This window comes from Oenanthe melanoleuca, chromosome 4 (genome assembly GCF_029582105.1).
Source record: "Oenanthe melanoleuca isolate GR-GAL-2019-014 chromosome 4, OMel1.0, whole genome shotgun sequence".
Classification (NCBI taxonomy): Eukaryota; Metazoa; Chordata; class Aves; order Passeriformes; family Muscicapidae; genus Oenanthe; species Oenanthe melanoleuca.
This window is the reverse complement of record NC_079337.1, coordinates 1164934-1179998: the sequence shown is the minus strand read 5'-3', so window position 1 is coordinate 1179998 and position 15065 is coordinate 1164934. Positions and strand designations below refer to the sequence as shown.

Here is a 15065-nt window from a genome sequence, read left to right as displayed (position 1 = left end):
CATGGGGAGCTGGACTCCCATTGGGAGACACGTCAATTCCATTTAAATCCAAGAGACTCCAAGTGGAGTTAGTACGCTAATTTTTGAAAGGGCAAACTTTAAAAAAAACTAGAACACTTAAGGCAGAAACTATGAAGGTCAGGGGCATGAGAAAGGCCTGGGTTTCTCAAAGTCACAGGTGCAAAACTTACGTGTAGTTTTCACCTGACAGGAACTGGCTGCAGATGTCTCTGCATGGATTCACACAAAAAGCCAGCAGGATTGAGCAGCCAGATGACAAGGCTGCTCCTTGTCCCCCAGGACAGCTGTATTTAGTGGCCAAGTATCAAGTGAGGATTTCCACCGAGGTATAGCCAGCCAATGTAATGGATGCTGTGTCTCCAGACCCAAGTTATTCTTGCTGCTCTTTCCTCTACAGGCCTGTATCCAGGGAGGTGATGCCTGAAAAGGGGCAGGAAAAGGGATTTGGAAAAGTGGTCTGAGGCAAAAACTGTCTTTGTGCAAGAAATTTGACCCAGAGGTGACCGTGTGAAGAGGCTGAGTGTGTCAGAAAGTCAGAACTGAGACCTGTTTGCCATCAGATTGATCGAATCCAAATGAATCACCAAAAAGTGAGTAAGGCTGTGCACCCCATTGTGTTTCGTCTAATTTGAATATCTGCTTCATCTGTTTTTTTTTCCACAAAAAGGTGGACAGGAGCATTTATAAATACACCTGCACCTGTTCTGTGGTGAGAAAAAAGCCCCTGCACTTGTATGCAGGAGCTGCTCTTGTTGGGGCGTGTGCATGCCTCATTATCAGGCTCTGGGTTTCTCAGCTTGGACTACACTGGTTCCTGAGTCTAGTTACTCTGTTCTTGCAGCAGGGCTGCCTGCAGCTCAGAAAAGCAGATTGCATCCCTGCGGCTCAGAATTCATGTCATTTTCCCTTGGTGCCACAAAAACACAGCACTGCAATGCACAGGCGAGTAAATACACACTACATTAAAAACCCTCCTAGCGACGGGTCCCCAGGTGTTGAAAAATGAGAATTGCTGCGTTTGTGGGACGCGCGGATCTCCTGGCAGAAGGGGATGGATTCAAGGAGTGCAGAGGTGCTGAGGCAGCAGCTGCCGAGCTGTGCCCAGAACGGGCCTGGCTCCTGCCGGGAGCTCCTGGATTCCTGGGAAAGGACGATTCCGTGTCGGGAACGGCTCGGGACAGCTCATGTCTAAATCTCGGAGGTGTCCAGGGAGCTTTGCAAGTACTTCTGCGTCTCTCCGAGGTGAATCTGGTCGTAGGGAACCGAGCACCAGGTTCTGGTTACTAGGGCGCAGGTGTCAGGTGTGTTTTCCAGCTGTTCTTTCCTCGCTGCTGTAAGACGACCGCACAGACAGCAGCTTACTGCTGGACTTGCAGAGGAACCCAAAGCCCCGAGGAGGAGACACCAGCTTTTTCCCTTTTTCTCCACGTGGCACAGGGCTGGCAGGGCACACAGGGCTCCTCCCCGGGGCGTGCCGCAGGAAGGAAGCGCTGGCGGCAGCGGAAGGGACGCGGCGGAACGGGAAGCGCGGCCGCGCCGTGCCGGTGCTGCCCCGAGCCGGAGCCATGCGGACCCGCCGCGGCACCGTGCTGCGGCCGCGGGCCCAGCCCGCCGAGTCCCCCGAGCCCCCCGATGAGCCCGCCCTGGCCGCCGGCCGCGCCGGCCCCGAGGAGCTGGCGGACGACGTGGAGCGCTTCCACGAGCAGCAGTTCCGCGCCGTGATGGCCGCCCTCGACAGCGGCGACGAGGCCGGCGACAGCGAGGAGGAGGAGGAGGAGGAGGTGCTGGGTCTGCAGCTGCCCGAGGACAGCGAGGAGGAGGAGGAGGATGAGGAGGAGGACGAGATGCAGGACCGGAATCCCTTTGTGGAGTACAGCGCAGAGGAGGATGAGGATGGAGAAGAGGAAGAAGGTGAGGAGGATGAAAATGGTGTTGAGGATGGAGAAGAGGAAGAAGGTGAGGAGGATGAAAATGCTGTTGAGGATGAAGAGGGGGACATGTCCATGGAAAGCGATTTGGAGGAGCGGCATCCGGAAGCCAAGCTCCCCCACGAGCTCTCCTGGGGCCAGCGCAAGCAGCTCTACTATGACACGGACTATGGGAGTGATGCCCAGGCCAAGGGCAAGCGGAGCCAGCAAGAAATCGATGCTGAGGAGGAGGAGGAGGAGCAGGAAGCTCAAGTCATCCAGAGACGGTTGGTGCGGGATTTGGGGGAGGATGATTATGGTCTGGATATGATCCAGGGCTACCTGGCTGAGCAGCAGAAAACCCAGGATAGCAAGGGGCAGAAAATTGATAAGGATCTGCAGGCCCTTTCCAGGAAGGAGCAGCTGAAGCTGCTGAAGCAGGAGTCCCCAGAGCTCCTGCAGCTGATGGAGGACTTTGAGGTGAAGCTGATGGAGATCAAGGATGAGCTGCACCCGCTGCTGCAAATGGTCAGGGATGGCACTATCCCCCAGGGGAAGGGCAGTCGCTACTTGCAGACCAAGTACCATCTGTACCTGAACTACTGTGCCAATATCAGTTTCTATCTGGTCCTGAAGGCCAAGAGGATGCCGGTTCACAGTCACCCGGTCATCGAGCGGCTGGTGGCCTACAGAAACATCATCAACGACCTCGCCGTTATAGACCAGAGGCTTTCCCCGCAGGTCCGCACACTTCTCAGGAACTACTACGACAACAAGGAGGAGAAGCTACGGAAGGAAAGCAAGTTCTCCGTGTTTCTCACCATGGATGGCAAGAAAAACAAACCCAAACGTGCCTCTGTGCCTGTTAATGGCCAGGCTGCTGCTGCTGCTGCTGAATCATCGGATGAGTCGGAGCTGGATGAGGAGGCTGCCCTGAAATACTACAAGATGATGGAGGAGAAGCTGGCACTCAAGAGGAAGAGAGCTGGAGACAAAGATGTGCTTGAAGAGGCAGTGGTGTCGGAAGGAGAGGATCCCAGCAAAAAGAGAGGGGTGACCTACCAGATGATCAAGAACAAAGGCCTCACGCCCAAAAGGAGGAAGATCGATCGCAACCCGCGGGTCAAGCACCGGGAGAAGTTCCGGCGCGCCAAGATCCGCCGCAAGGGCCAGGTGCGCGAGGTGCGCAGGGAGCTGCACCGCTACCCCGGCGAGCTGTCCGGCATCCGCGCCGGCGTCAAGAAGGGCAGGAAGCTCAAGTGACAGTGCCGTGTGTAACAGCTGCCACTAGCACTGCTGGAGCCAATAAAAGTTTTATACACAGCCTCGTGGGCTTTGTTCTTAAGGAGACGGGGGCTGGGGCGGTATTTTCTTCTTCAGAGGGTGCTTTCCAGAAGGTGCCATCTCAGGGTGGCACAGGGCCCTTCCCACACCTCGCCTGTGTCTGAAGGTATTTCCCTCTCTCGTGGTGCTGTTTTGTTTCCCTAAACAGGAAGCCTTTGGAGACTGCCAGGAATGTATCAGGCAAAGGGAATTAAATGGGCTGTGAGGGACTGATGGATGGATGGACCTCAAAGACCCTTAAGAAAGGGGCTCAGCAGCTGTCACTTGCCTGCTCTGTTTTGCTGTCTTGTTCTAGTCCATCCTGTTCCTGTGTTGAGCTCCAGAGACGTGGTTAATACTAGTTAATTTTTGTTCTGATTAACACCTTTGTTAGTTCCTAAATGTAAGTTGTAAATTAATTAGTCTTGTGTGGTCTGAAATACATTTTCCCTTCCTGAATTCAGTGAGAAGCAAAGCAAGGACTTGTGTGGATTTTATAGCCATATTCACTTACCCTATGGTAAATGTTAAGTGTGTCTGCTGCTGCAGGACTAAGTAGCATTGCTGCAGGACCACCTTACAGATGGGTGAGGTGTTACATCTTCAGTGGACAGGTAAACTTTGAGGATTCTGTGATTACTTCCATGCCTTTTGGTGGGTAAATGCATTTTAACCCCACACTGAAATGCTTGCCAGGAGCTGACTCTGAGTGGTCAGTTCCAATCTGGGCTGTGAAAGAGGTGTGAGTGATGATTTTTCTGAAGTTGAACAAAAAACTTGTACAGATCTCCTTAGATCTTACTCACCTGCCCTTACTATGAGCAGCAGTGTTGGTTGCTCCTTCTTCCCAGGGAGAAGGGTCCCAGCCTTGCTGAGAAGGGAAGTAGAATTTTCTCACCTTTAACTCCCCACTGGGACCATGATTGGAGCCTGCCACTGATGATGTTGAGCTATGTCAGGAGGCTCTGCCTAGAGGTCAGTAAGGAGTAAGATGTGGGCAAAAAAGCAGCTTAGGTGCTTTTTCTGGCGAGGGATGGCCTTGTATAACAGGCATCACATGGGGGGCTAGAAAATACCCAGGAGAGATGCTCCTTGAGCTCATTACTACAGAACCTGCTTGTGCAGGTTTCACACAATGAAGGGCTAATGGTCATTCATGGACCTGGCTTTGTGCTTCCTTGGAAAGCTCTGAGCAGCTGGCAAGCACAATTCTGGCCACTTCTACCTGAGCAGTAAATAAGGGAAATAACAAATTGGTGTGCCCTTACAGACTCATTCCCCAGAAACTCTGGGATTAGGCTGAAGGCCAGAGGGAACACGTGTCAGCAGCCCCGCCCTGCCTGCCGGCAGATGGCACAGCACAGCTCCTGGGTTAATGAAGATTAACCAAGCATTATGTCCACTGGATTAGTTCAGAGATTGGGCCAAGCCATAAACATAATTCCCCTACGCTTTTATGTGTAGCTAATCATGGGAATGCTGTGATTATTAATGCTGTGGGAGGGGGCCATGCTGTGCAGTGTCTCTAAGAAATACTTGGAGGAATGTTTTGTGCTGTAGGGCAATTCCTTGTGGTGAACAAGTTTCGAAAATCCCTATGAAAATGACACATGGAATCAAGCAAGGACTGGAGATCAGGAGAAGAAGCGAGGAGTGAATCGAAGTCCTGGCTAATGCTGCTTTGTCCCTTTTCCAGTACTGCTTCTGGAGAAGGTGCTGCACTGCCAAGAAATGCTTCGGCCATGAGATGGCACTTGTCCTTGCCAGGATGCTGCTGGGAGAGGACTGGCAGCCTCGGCAGCACGTAAAGCAGGTGGGGACTCAGGTAACAGCTTTGGGTCACCTCTGTCACCCTCACTGCAGTGGAAGTGCCTGCCCCGGGTCCTTTGCACCCGCTGGCTTGGAGCACAGTGCTCCAGTCAGTCCTGCCCACACCTGCACAGAAATGGTTCATATTTAAACTGACATAGGCCAGGTGTACAAAGCTCCAAGGTATGAGCTAGCCTCTCGTTTCTCTGCACATGGAAGACAAACTCCTTGGGGGGTGATGAGCATCCAGGGTAAGCCTTGCTGCCTTTGGAAGCTTGGGCAGAAAAGTGCAGTGGCAGGGAGGGGAACAATGCATTCTGCATCACAGCCTGAATTTCTATTTGTACAGGGCAAGGAAAATATCTTGAATAACTCACACAGAAATACATCTGCTGCTGCCTTAGATTTTGTCAAGGTTTTCCTAGCTGTGTGGGTTTCCCTAGCTGTATTCCATAATATTCCATCACACACAGTCTGGGCATTGTTTTACTGTTGTTGGCATGTAGAAATTCAAACATTCAGCTATGAGATTTCTAAAGTGGATTAAAGCATCTGTTCAATTAGTTGCAACATGTTGCATGACTTGGGGCAGCGCTAGAAAATCAGTCTCCAGAAATCAGTAGCCTTTACAGCTTTGCTTTTGAAATTTTAATGTGAGATTTAAAAAGAAAGCAGCAACGCGTTTCAGCTTAACCCAAGTGCACGGAAGGCAGGGTGATCTTTAAGAAAGGGCAGATTTATGTGTTTCCTGCCTGCTGACACCACCACAGCCCACATTAATTGCCTTGTCTTCTGAAAGGATCTCCCAAGTGTAATTCACAGCGGTACGCTGTACTTGGCAGTTTTAATACAAAAGAATATACTTGGACTTTGTCCCCTTTTGTCCCCGATCTCCAGACGCTGCCGTCCGTGCGCTCGCACGGCGGGTGAAGCCAAGGGGAGGCAGGAGATGGTGCCCGGGCCCGGCTGCTCGGTAAGAGCGGCGCACCCGCCAGGCTGGCGGCTCGGGGCGCTGCCGGCCGTGCTCCCCGGGCGGGAGAGCCGCTCCCGGGGGCGGGGGGAGCCCGGGGCGGGGCGGGGCTGGGGCGGCGATGGCGGAGGCGGAGCGGGCAGCGCTGCCGCCGCCGCCGGCGGAAAGTTCCCGGGACGGGGCCGGGGCCGGAGCGGAGCTGCCCCCCGGCATGGAGCAGCGGCCCGAGCCCGGGGAGGCGGCGGCAGCGCCGGCGGAGGAGGAGGAGGAGGAGGAGGCGCGCCCTGCCTCGCCGCCGTTCTTCCTCCTCTACCCCGGCCATGGAGGCGGCGCCGCGGCCGCACCGCCCGGGCTGTGGAGACCCCCGGCGCCCCGCGGCGGGGCCGCGCTGCCCGTGCTGGTGCTGAGCTACCCGGGGCCGGACGGAGCCCGTGAGTACGGCGGGGCCGCTGGGGCCCGGAGCTCCCTCGGGGCGGGGCGGGCCGGGGCTCCGGGCTGCGGGGGACAGGGGAGCTGCCGGCGGCGGGCGGGCGCCGTGTGAGCCCCGCTGGCCCGGCAGCTCGGCAGAGCCAGCCCCACAGAGCCCTGTGGGGAACCGCTGCCGCCCCTGGAAAGCCAGCGGGCTGTGCTGGGCGCGGGGTGCGCTCTGGGGCTGGGGATCCCCCCTCGGGCTTCCTCCTGCTCTTGGTGCCCAGAGCTAAAACGAGGCGGGGGCACTGCACGCTGGAGACACGGAGAGGCTGAAGTGCAGCGCTGTGCGGGGCGTGTTGGGTGGCAAACAGCCTTCTCCTTTGTCAGATTCTTTATGATGTTCTTGTGCATTTGGGGAAGCTGGAGTACTCTGAAGTACTTGGGTGTGTTGTAAAATCAAGTAAGAAGTACACGCATGGGTGCATATAGAAGAGATCTCTTTTCCATCCATCCTAAAAATAACCAGCAGCTTCATCCTCTGGGCTGGTGCCAGAGTGTGCGTGACTGAGCTTTTGGCCTTTGCTTTGTCACCTCCTGTCCCAGGTGAGCATGCACTCACTCAGGAGCTGATTTGTTTGGAGCAGGTGTCTGATTTTTTTCTCCTTTGCAAGCTGATGTATTTGAAGGCATTACTCAGCACCGCTAGAACCAGTGAGGTAAGAAGTCCATGTCTGTAATGCCAGGAGGAGGTGATACATCCTGACTTTTCTCTAAGCTCTATGAAGGGCTGTCTGTGACTGCCTTATGTCCAAAGTCCTTCCCTGCTAAGTTGTTATTTGAAATGACAGGCCCCTGTCAAAACCTTCAGTTTCACTGCTAATTTTTCACTAATCAGGAGATCTTTACCCATAGTAAACCCGTGATGTGCATGCAAGGGGTTGAGCTACTTCTGACAGAAAAGAAGACTTACAAAAAAATATTTTATCTTAGCTGTTCAAACTTTGTGAGAAGCTGTTCTCTGGATGTGGGCAAACTGAAGCATTGACATGAGCACATTTGTGCACAAGGACTTAGTGGAGAAGCTCAGTGTTTCAGCAGTGCTTTATCCCATGTCAGCCTTATTCTGCAGTGGTTGTTCATGTAAGCTTGTGAAAAACCTTTACAAGATGCTTCTAAAAGTTCCCTTGTTGTTGTGAGCCGTGGAGGTGGAGCTGCCTGTGCAGTATCGTGTGTCACAGCTCACTCGGGGACTGACTGATGCTGTGATAGCAGTGCCTGGAGGGAACAGGAACCAGCATCTATTTGCATGGGGTCTTGGACTCTCTTCTGGGGCAAACTCTGTCAGTACATCACTTTTCCTCCCATCTCTTTTTTCGTGTTTTTTTCCAGTTCTCACATTCCTAAGGGCATCTTTGATTTGTTCCCACAGAGCAGCAGGAGCAGTTCTGATGTAAAGTCTTAGGTGTTACAGGGAGGCAGTGGCCACTACACCAAAAAGTCAGTATTTCACAATATTTTGGAGGTTTATTTCAAGTCTTTTTTTCCTGTTACTATACAAATCAGTCTTTGAATTATTCTGTTGTGTTCTCCCTTGATTCCAAACATCAGGTGGACGCCAGAGCTGCTTAGGGAAGGAGACTGCAAAAGCTCTTCATGGCAGCAGCACCTGCATACTTGTTACAGGTGGTTCCAGACAGAAGGAACAAGATGATGTACTTAAACATGATGACCTGCAGAAAAACCTTAGAAAACAATAAAAGCAACTTGATTAAGCTGTCCTGAGAAAACCCAAAACACTTGACCAAACCCCAAACCTTTCCTTGCTCTCACTGAAAGTCTGCCCAATATCATGATACTTGACTTTTCCTTCATTTATGAGAGTTACTTCAATCCTTAATATCTCAGTTTTTCACAGTAGGCAAAAAAAACTTGTCTGTCACTTCTTAATGAAGAAATTGTTACTGATTTTTGGGTTGTTCAACTTCCTTTTGCCTGTTCCTGTTTGAGCTTGCAGGGCTGGGAGTAGCTGGTGTTTGAGGTAATCTGCATATCTGTGCTGGCAGAGGAGTCAGAAGCAGACTTTGCCATGCAGATGCTGTGTTGCTAATTTTATCTTTTTAGATTACATTCCATGTCAGAGATGGCTTTGTCCTTTTTGCTTTGCAATCTCCACACAGTGAGGGGAAAACTCTCCTAATGATGGAAACACGGGTTGCTCACAGGCTCTGAAAATAAAAGTACACCCAGAGATGCTCCCTGGAGTATTAAGGATGATTTGGAAATTTATTTGGGTTTCTTTTCATAGATGATTCCAGTTCATTCAGCTTGGAACCTCAGAGTACTCTGCAGAACAGCTGAGCTCCCAAATACTGGTGGCTGATGGAATGCTTGGTGTTAAGGTGGTTAGTCTTAAAATTCCAGAGCAGTCAGTGTGTGATTCTTTAATCTTAAAAATGTTTTGGCAGAACCCTGCTATGTTTTGCAACCTAGCCAAAGCCTCTGAGGGCTTGTGCCAAAGTGTAGCTCACAGGAGGGTTTGTAGGACCAGTCAAGGCTGCCTGACTGGTTTGAGATGGAGAAAGTGGTTCATCCTGCACAACCTCCTCTGCATTTATCCGTGATTTGGGATTTCCCGTGTCCATCACCATCCTGGCACCCTGATGGAGCCTTATCAGGTGCCCTTGAGTGGCCTGGTAGTTGTATGAAAGGTTTCATTAAAACACAAATATTTGATAGCTTTCTTTGGTTTCTTCATGAGATGCTCTGTTGGTTTTATCACTTTGGGGCACAGGATGGGGATAGGAGAAGGTTTGTCTTGTGGTTTTCAGGTGGTGATTAAAAGGCCACAAGTCAGTAAGTTAACAGTTTCTGTTTGGTGGTTTTTTTTTTTTTGTTTTTTTTTTGGTTTGGAAATAAGTCAAACTTAAAGAACATTTTCCAAGTACTTTAAATATCCCTGTGGAGTATTTGCAGCAGGATCGTTGCATAAAGGAGCCTGAAAGTAGGACTCGGCTGGAAGGGGATTACTGGCTTCTGTTATTTCTGTGTGTTAAAAGCAAAGCAATGGAAGTTGAAGGGTTCCTAATTTTTTAGCAGACCTTTCCTGTGATCCTGATGTGCAGGGCACTTGCCTGTGCCAGTGCAGCTGAACACCCGTGTTGTGAAATGGGAGCTGCAGGGCTACGCCCAGTGCTGTTGGTGTTTCTAATTGCTTGGAAAACAAAGAAATTCAACTGCTGTTAATGAGATCTGTTGGATAACAGCTTGAGCAATAGCTTACGGTGCTTTGTTGATTCTGAAGGGTTTGTTTAGACCCTGTCCAAGGGTGAGCCAGGGCCAGCAGATGTTCTGTAGCACTTGGTACGTGGCCACTTTGACTGTGGTTAGAGTTTGGGATGGTGTGATGTGGATGTTGCAGCTAGAGGCCGTGATTGCTGTGAGGATATGTAAATATAGGAGTTAAGATGCTGCCAGCACGATTTATAAGCTCTGTTCTCTTGGGGAGAAGAAACAATAGTAATTCTTGTTTTCTGTGAAATAATTGCCCTTTGCGCCGCTGTCAGAACAGGCTGCCTGGTGCTTGGTTGGGTTTGGCCTGATGGGCAAAGAGTTGCTGAGTCAAAATGTGCTGCACTAAGCAGGAAGTTTTCACTGAAAGCAACTGCTTCCTCTTGGCAGCCAGAAATAGCAGCTCTTAATCCTTTTTGCCAGTTTTATGAGGCTTTTGTGTGATGGGTGCCATTTTTTTTCTGAAAGCTGTATGCATTGGCATGCTCAATTGTGTATCCAGCAGTCTGTTTTGGCATTTCCCATGCCTAAGAAACAGATGTATATCCTTTTGAGTATTTCTTGGAGGAACAGAAAGCAGGGAGAGTAATTGAGGTCCTGAACATTGGGCAGGTGTTCTTATCTATATTGTTCTGGGGACTGCCTGCTCCAAGGCTGGCTGTCCATCCATTTCAGGTGGATGTTACACATCTGCTCTCCAATGGATTGGAGCCACACAGCCATGAGGTGGGATGAGCTAATTTATTGGTGCCTGGTAGCCTTGTTGAAGTGGGTGGTGACACTATGGCGACCTTGGGAATGACAAACCTGTCTGGTGACTTGGGACCTCTTGTCCGCCAGCACCAGGACCTGGTGTGGGCTGGGGACATGGGCGAGGTTCAGCCAGCCAGGAGGGGACAAGGAATGCAGTGCTGTTATTATAAAGTACTATTATTATATTATTGGTGAGAGCTTGAAAGCCTGTTTCCCTTCCTGCTAGAGACAGTGTTTCTGTGTCAGCCTCACCCGAGCAGCACCATTTTCAAGGGAGATTTTTACAGAATGGGATTGGGTCACAACGTTTGTGATGTTCTCCTTTATTGCCCTTCCATGTATCCATGCCCCGCTGAAAGAGCTTCATCCTTGGAGCCAGATCATTTTTTCCCTGAGACAATAAGTCCATCCTGTCATTTTTTGTACATGGGACATTTTAGCTGGTCGGTGCCCCCGAGAAGGCGGCAGAGCGAGTGAGACCCGAAGCGCGGCTCGCACGCTGCTGTGCAAACAAAGGTGCCGATTGAGCCGCTGCGGCGGCACGCAGGGGCTGCGAGCGGAATACAGACGCGGCTCTGTGGGGCTGGCGGCGCGCTGTGCGCGGCTGTGCCGCTGCCCGAGGAGCGCCGGCCGGCCCGCCGCAGCGGCAGCGCGGATCACGCGGGCCGCAGCCCCGCTCCCCGTCAGCCATCTTGGCCGCCACCCTGCTGCTGCGCGCAGCCAATCGCGCGGCGCTCGCCGGGCTGCGCAGGGACGGGACCTGCGCTGGCATCGCGGCCGCCGGGACGCTGCCCGCCGCTCCTCCTTTGTGTTTGCTGCGCTCGTCGCCGCAGGAGCGCCTTCTTTCTGCTTCTGCCGCCTTCCTTTTTTTTTATTTTAATATTTTTTGCTTGGTTTTCCCTGCTGCCTGTGGTGCAGAAGGCAGGTTTTCTGTGGACGCTGAGGATCAGCAGCCTCTAGCACAGCTGGAGACGACGGCAGTCGGTGCAAAGGAGGGAGGCAGAGCTAAGCGGGAAGGAGCAGCGTTTTTACCTTGCTTGATCTATGAAAAGGCCAGAGCAGCCTCTGTGATCCTGAGCGATCTGTCCTTTAATCGCGAGGTATTTCTGCTTTTCTTCTTCAGAAAGCTTTTGGTTTTAGTCCTTATTTTGCCCCCGTTGTTGTTGTACCAGCTGAGTCATCATGTCTGCTCTGACGCCTCAAAGCGACATGCCAACCCCCACCACAGACAAGATCACTCAGGCTGCCATGGAGACCATCTATCTTTGCAAATTCCGCGTGTCCATGGATGGAGAGTGGCTGTGCTTGCGCGAGCTGGATGACATCTCGCTGACACCCGACCCCGAGCCGACCCACGAAGGTACGGTGCGGCCGTGCCCCGGAGCCCCGGGCCGGCCTTGTCCCGGTGCTGTCCCGGCGGTATCCCGGCCTTGTCCCGGTGCTGTCCCGCTCGAGTTGGGAGGGGGCGTCCCCAGGAGCACCCGCTCGTGTCCCGCCTGCGGACCCCGGACAGCCGCGGGCACAGCAGAAAGCCCCTTCGCTGCTTCAGGTGGCCCTCGGAATTCGCAACGCTGCCCCTTAGGGCGGGTTTGTGATGAGTTATCTGTGTAGCTGTATGGGGTTTGTGTATCTCAGGAGGGAGGAGGACCGTGATGTTGCTCAGGGAGAACATCTAGTCACGGTTTTGCCCATGAACCGGGGCTGATGGCTCTGTTGGTGAGCTGCCTGCTGATACCAGCAGCGCAGCCTGTGCAGGGTCGTGGGGAGTTTTTGGAAAGCCCCAGCCATTACGCAGCCATGCCCACGGTCAGGTGACGATGCCATCACAGTGCCCCAGCTCGCCTCTGATGAGCCTGCTGCTGTTTGGGATGGCTTGGAGCCTGAAACGTGGACATGTAGCCCATCTCGCTTTGCCCTGGAAAAAGGATTTGTCATCTGGCTTGATCAACACTCTAATAAAGGACGAGCATCGAATCTCTGACAGTACTAAAGCATGAGGGGGCATCTGCACAATGCTCTGCCAGTAAACAAGTGGGGAAGGAGGAGAGGTGATGAGTTTCTGCGGGTGCTGAGTTCTGAGTGCCCTTGCTGGATGCACCTTTGGTTTTGCAGCAAGGAGGCCCCAGTTTCTCATGGCTGACCCTGTTCCAGTCACTCCTGAAATGCCACTCCACCAAGCAGTCTCACTTGACCCGTTTGATGCTGCCTGGTTAAGTCAGCAGTGTCTTACATTGTCTTGCTGAATGAGGCAAGTCAAATTGTGGTGGGGATTTAAGCTTTAAAATAAATTTCCAAGGGATAATTTAATTTCCATTTGACAGCTGTTTTCAGTGACAGTAGCCCTTGGGTTTGGATTTGGCTTGCCAAGTACTTAGTCACGCAGTGGGATACCAGACAGAGGTTTCAAAAGGAGGAATTCAATATTCTCTCTGAAGCATATCCCAGGGGTTCAGGGAGGTGAGTACAGGGTGAGCAGGAATTCAGTTCTCTTCCATTTCCCATGTTCTTGTGTGTGACACTGACACCTTCCTTGGTCTTACTCCAGTGTTTTTCAAGGTGTAATTACAGTCGTTCTCCGGTGAATACCAGAAGGGGGTTGGAAAACAGCATTTGCTCATTTCTTTACCACGTGATTTAATTCATATGTCAGAAATAAATGCAGAAGAGCAGTACCATAACAGCCTTCCTGTAGATCTTTATGCATGCTTAGATGAAGGCTGCTCGTGGCTGTTTGGGGGGTGTGTTTGGATCCAAGTGGTGTTTGGAACAGGGAAGGTCAGGAAGAGCGTTGACAATAGGAAAGCTGACACAGCTGTATCCCGGTGTTGGGTCTGCTGCTCCTGCATCAGCAGTGCTGCTGTGTCTGCAGGCTGTGCACAGGTCAGGGGGACAGCAGCATGGGCTCGTGTCCCTGCGAGTGTCTCCATAAAAACAACAACAGATGTGCAAAGGTAGGCATTATGGGAAGGAAAAACAAAGCTGTACAATTGTGCCAAATTTCTTCAAATTAAAAGCAAGCAGCAGCTACTGAGGTGCTTGCATTCCATCCATATAACCTGTAGCATGGCTGCTCAGTTTAACAATAAAAACAATTAATACGCTTCTTCAGTTGGTTGAAACAATTCTATGTGCACATGAAAATACGCAGATTCTGCTGTTTACTGTACATCTGCTTGAGTTAGAAAAAGAACTCGCAGTGATTCTTAGTAAGACTGTCAGAACCTTACTGTGTTTTGCAGGCCCCTCAAAATTAAATGTGAGATTGATGGTTGTTAACCTTGTTTACTTGCAATGTGTGTGAAGGTTTAATTTTGAAGAACTGTATGGGTGGCATTAACCAGTGGCCTCAGCTTTAGGGAGAAGTTACACAAAGTGGCCTTTTTGTAGGCTGTTTTACTGGATGTTTAATTTTTATCTTGAATAATCATGAGGAGCTTCCAATAGAGCTGTGGAAATTTTTGTCCTCATGGGATCACCTTGTAATAGTGTCCAGAAGGAATACGTGTGCTAACTTGAGAGAACTTCCAAGAATTACAATTCCTCTTTTTATTAATCTCCTCTATTTGCACTAAGAGGAGCAATTGGAAAGGGACCTTTCAGGTGTGGACAAAAACCTGCAGAAGATGACTCTGTAGTTGGAAAAAACCTTTTAAAACATGTCTGGTGATAGACACCCCTAAACAGATTGAAGTTTGAAGGAGCTGGAGACCAGATTTAATAGAAGAAATGTGAAGTCAGTAAATGCAAGTTAAATGAATTACAGCGTGTCATAAATCTTGGGAATAGCAGTTAGGTCATGTAATCCAGACTTCAATTCAGAAATTACTGTTAAGAGTTGTTTTCTTTGCTCTTTTGAGCTGTGTCAGTCTAAATGGAGTCAGAGCTGGAGAGATCAGGGCAGGTTTATATCCCTCATAGATGGGGAGTCAGAAGTGCTGCAGAGAAACCACTTGGGAGTCAACTGAACTGGGAAGTGAAAGATGGGGAAAAAATCCCAAGGGTTTGGGTTTTTATTTTCTTGGTATAAACTATCAAGGACTGAAATAGGATGAGAAATTTCCCATTGCAGTCAGTCATGTGTTTCCCTCTGAAAATAGGCTGGTTGTGCAGAAACATTCCATACAGCTGCACACAGTTGCAACATAGAGAAATTGGGTAATTATTTGATGGTAATCACGTGGAGATGGGAGTAAGACTGAGGGTGGCATTGAACTGTGACTTCATGTGATATACACTGGCTGTTTATTTGTCCCATAGGTGTAATGGAGAGTGGGCTGGGAATTTCCAAGCTGTCTGTACTTCTTCATTTCCTTTTATTTCCTTCGTGCTTGTTGCAGATCTTTGACTGCCCTTTTTTTTCTGTCTGCAAGGCTCTCCTATATATGTATAGAGATGGAATTTTTATGCAGTGGGTTTTTAAATAGATGGTTATTTAAGCTGCTTTTTCCTGAGTGGATGGTTCCTGGCATTCTAGGCTGCAGACTGCCTGGTGGCTTCCCTGATTTTTGGCTTGCAGGGTATTTGAACATGATGCTGAAACCCTTTGCTGATCCCTTTTCTTTGTCAACAATTCATGATCCATC

The 15065-nt window shown here is 50.7% G+C and overlaps 2 protein-coding genes across 16 annotated transcripts in view; both read left to right on the top strand.

Annotated features, from left to right (window-relative positions):
• Positions 1-1514: 1514 nt before the first annotated feature.
• Positions 1515-3251, top strand: UTP3 (UTP3 small subunit processome component). Its single transcript, XM_056489546.1, has one exon. It carries the CDS (start codon positions 1587-1589, stop codon positions 3189-3191), a length of 1605 nt encoding a protein of 534 aa, XP_056345521.1. The 5' UTR covers positions 1515-1586; the 3' UTR covers positions 3192-3251.
• A 2718-nt stretch (positions 3252-5969) lies between these two features.
• The window catches only part of RUFY3 (RUN and FYVE domain containing 3), a 28309-nt gene continuing 19213 nt past the window's right edge, over positions 5970-15065 (top strand). For 8 of the 15 annotated variants that reach the window (XR_008840411.1, XR_008840414.1, XR_008840417.1 and 5 more), the window contains exon 1: positions 6153-6461. Coding sequence is in view for 9 of the 15 variants with exons in the window: in XM_056490481.1 (XP_056346456.1) it covers positions 6242-6461 (220 nt within the window). In the remaining 6 variants the exon portion in view is untranslated. Of the gene's footprint in view, positions 6034-6152; positions 6462-10797; positions 11843-15065 lie in introns of those variants that run through there. The other 7 variants (XR_008840412.1, XM_056490482.1, XM_056490490.1 and 4 more) reach the window with 3 other exon arrangements.

What these genes read in the sequence shown, in the direction of transcription:
- UTP3 (XM_056489546.1), top strand. Translation starts at nt 1,587, where the DNA reads ATGCGGACCCGCCGCGGCACCGTGCTGCGGCCGCGGGCCCAGCCCGCC.